Raw genomic sequence first — 3387 nt, forward strand, 5'->3', positions numbered from 1 at the left:
AAATGAGATAAAGTCCGTTCTGCTGTTGGCTCTGCCGTTTGGAGGGGCGCGAGGTCTCGGTGCGTCTTTACGCACAACAGAAAAATGTCTGTTCATTGTGATCTTTGTTGTTTCCATAAGTCACAATGTTAATGATATGCTTGCTGGTGATTGGAGGGGATCAGCGGACATCAGCTTTATGTAACACAGCTGCACGAGCACAAACGGCACATCCAGGAAACTGAACCGATTCTGCTGATGCTCCTCTCGTGCCACAGCTCGAGCCTCATAAAAATCATTTCTTTGACTGACAATCCCCAACAAGTCCGTTCTTCGTTTTTTTTCCTTCCGTCCCATCACGTGGTCCTCCCGTCTCATCCAATGGACACGCGCCCTCCCTCCTCTCCGTGTCCCGGGGGCTCGTTGCGTCAAGGCTGCGGCTGGGATGTAACGGGAGGTCCGGCCGGTTACCGGAGTCTTTTGCCTCGGAGCGAGCGCCGTTACCAAACGGTGCAGCAAGGTAGCGCGCGCGTGCTATGACATTGCGCATGACGGTACATTTGAGGTACCTGAGCTGAGCTCGTGCAGGAAAATCAGCGGTCAGAGCAAAGTAAATGAACATCAGTTCACCTCATTCATCCAATGTAGCAGCCTCGCGCCGCAGGACCAGACTGACGAGAAACGGCGACGAAAGGAAGACAGACCGGGAACCGGAGCGCCTATGACCGCCTCCCTGGTCCTCAACCCTCGCTGGCCAGCGGACACGGTGATGTTTGTGTATGACAACAACCTGGACGACCTGAACAAGAACATGGAGGGGCTGGTGGGCAGCGGGAACTTCGCCGCGGCCAGCCAGTGCCGCAACATCATGGCCCACTCGGCGGCCGCCGCGGCTCTGGGCGGCCACCCGTCCGGCCTGGTGCACTCCTCGGCCGGCTACTCCACGGTGGATGTGTCCGCGTCTGGCTCCAGCGAGTCAGTCGCGGCTTCGGGGAAGCAGTGCGCGGCCGGGCCGTGTCCGGCAGCCGCCGTGCCGCACCAGAGCTCCTCGGCCGCCACCGCTTTACCGTACAGCTACTTCGGTAACGGCTACTACCCGTGCAGGATGGGGCGGGGTTCCCTCAAGTCGTGCACCCAGGCGGCCGGAGCCGCTCTCAGCTCTCAGTACATGGACACGCCGGTGAACTCCGACGAGTACCCGAACCACCGGGCCAAGGAGTTCGCCTTTTACCACGGCTACCCGAGCCCCTACCAGTCCATGGCCAGCTACCTGGACGTGTCGGTGGTCCAGACGCTGGGCACCGGGGAGCCTCGACACGACACGCTGCTTCCCATGGACAGCTACCAGCCATGGGCTCTGACCAACGGCTGGGGGGGGCAGATGTACTGCTCCAAGGACCAGGGACAGGCCGGACACCTCTGGAAGTCCGCACTGGCCGGTAACACACCGCTTTATTTTTTTTTAGCTTTTAGCTTCTTTAAAGCTGATTTAGTCATATAACGTTACGTTAAAGGCCTTATGTGTAACAGAGTAATATATAGCAGACTGCTGCTTATTGTACAATAGATCCAACTAGACACACACTGTAATAGCAATGTGTGCATCTTATTAGTAATTATTAGTAATTATTGACACAAGCGATCATAGAATTGTGTTTTAAAGAAACTAGATAACCTGATTAGATCATTAATATTCACTGACAAGTATAGACAGACTTTATATATGTGGACTAACGCTGTATTTTAGGCTACTGGGTTGCTGTTGTGGCTAGAACACAATAATGAGCGGTCTGGTTTAAATGGAGACTGATGGCTGATGTTAATCACAGCTCAAGCACTTCCATCTGGTCTGAATGGTTTAGTGCAACTGCTGTTTATTCCGTTTAGATATGGCGTTCAGATTAAAAAGAGATCATATTGATAACATACAGATTCAGACAATGTGATTTTATCTGCTACTGTTACTGTAGAAGGCAGGTATGTTGTTCTGCCTCATCAAGCAGGTTACAAAAGACCCACTAATTAACCAAGAGGTCATGTGACTCAAATGTTGATTCACCCATTTAATAATCTGCTAATTGGCTAATTATCAGGTGACAAGTAGATGTAGTAACATCGCGATAAAACACTGAGGCAGATTGAACTGGGCTGTATTATATATTTTTAAAAAGACAGACTGCTGATGATTTGATTATTTCAGCGCAGAGACGCTGTTATTGAGTGTTTTCACATCTTTGATAATTCAGTTCAATTCAGTTCAGTTCAATTCAGTTTAATTCAATTCAGTTCAGTTCAATACAACTTTATTTATTCCACATGAGACAATTCAAAGGAGGCAATGAGGTAAAACAATCATTAACAACAAGACAAATAATACACACATCAGATAACAGACAGGACAGGTCAGCAGATTAACAGTTTCCCATTTGCATAGAATTTGTGCATATTTTGCATATTTGTGCACAAATATTTGCACATTACATTTCATGACACAAAGTTCAGGACAGATTAACTTGCAGTCTGGCCTCATGCCGCTGCTGGCTGCAGACAACAGACATCCACCATGTTGTCTGTCCGTGTCCCGGATGGATGTCTGCTCCGCTCTGTGCGCTAAAACCCAAAGTCTCGTCTTCCTCGCCATTTAACCCGCAGATACTGACGCAATAAGCCACACCGCAGCTTTATGTTAGGCTAAGAAACAAGAACCCGAGCTGTGGAGGATGGAAATGTCTCTCCAGTCTCTGCAGCCTCGCCTTCAGACCGCTGTCTGTCTTTTCTTTTGTCCGGTAACAGATGTGGTGGCGCACCAGCACGACGGCTCGTCTTTCCGCCGAGGGAGGAAGAAGCGGATACCGTACACCAAGGTCCAGCTCAAAGAACTGGAGAAAGAGTACGCCGCCAACAAATTCATCACCAAGGACAAGAGGAGGAAGATTTCGGCCGTGACCAACCTGTCGGAGAGGCAGATCACCATCTGGTTTCAGAACCGGAGGGTGAAGGAGAAGAAATTCGTGGCCAAAGTGAAGACCAGCGCGCCGTAGACTGTCTGAGCAGACTGGCGTTTTGGACGATGAATGGAGGAGGAGAGGAGAGGAGTGGGGTGGGGGTGGGGGGGGACTTGGTTTATTTACGTGTTACATACAGTAAAAAAATGAACGAAAAAAAGGAAAGAGGAAAAAAACAAAGTCGAAGTGGGACTTTTGACGGACTGGGACGCTGCGCAGTGCCGTCCTGCCCGCAGCGCGTCACCAAGTGGAGGAAAAAGAAGAATAAAAAGACAAAAAAAGGACAAAGACTCTAAAGAAAAGAACCAAAGCCCTCTGACAGACGGGTTTCAGAGGCATCGTGTAAATACAGCACTTCCCTGCCTGCTTTGATGTAACTGTCTGTCTCCGTCTGTGTTTTACT

The 3387-nt window shown here is 49.9% G+C and overlaps 1 protein-coding gene across 1 annotated transcript; it reads left to right on the forward strand.

Moving 5' to 3' along the window:
• The first annotated feature begins 700 nt into the window (after window positions 1-700).
• hoxb13a (homeobox B13a) lies at window positions 701-3020 on the forward strand. Its single transcript, XM_071897134.2, has 2 exons — window positions 701-1418; window positions 2773-3020. The coding sequence occupies exons 1-2, from the start codon at window positions 701-703 to the stop codon at window positions 3018-3020; spliced, it is 966 nt and encodes a 321-aa protein (XP_071753235.1).
• The last annotated feature ends 367 nt before the right edge of the window (window positions 3021-3387 follow it).

Source organism: Centroberyx gerrardi, chromosome 7 (assembly GCF_048128805.1).
Source record: "Centroberyx gerrardi isolate f3 chromosome 7, fCenGer3.hap1.cur.20231027, whole genome shotgun sequence".
Lineage (NCBI taxonomy): Eukaryota > Metazoa > Chordata > Actinopteri > Beryciformes > Berycidae > Centroberyx > Centroberyx gerrardi.

Excerpts from the sequence above, each read along its gene's own strand:
- hoxb13a (XM_071897134.2), top strand. The coding sequence starts at position 701 with ATGACCGCCTCCCTGGTCCTCAACCCTCGCTGGCCAGCGGACACGGTG. Across the intron at positions 1,419-2,772 it reads CTGGAAGTCCGCACTGGCCG|ATGTGGTGGCGCACCAGCAC; the intron begins GTAACACACCGC and ends GTCCGGTAACAG.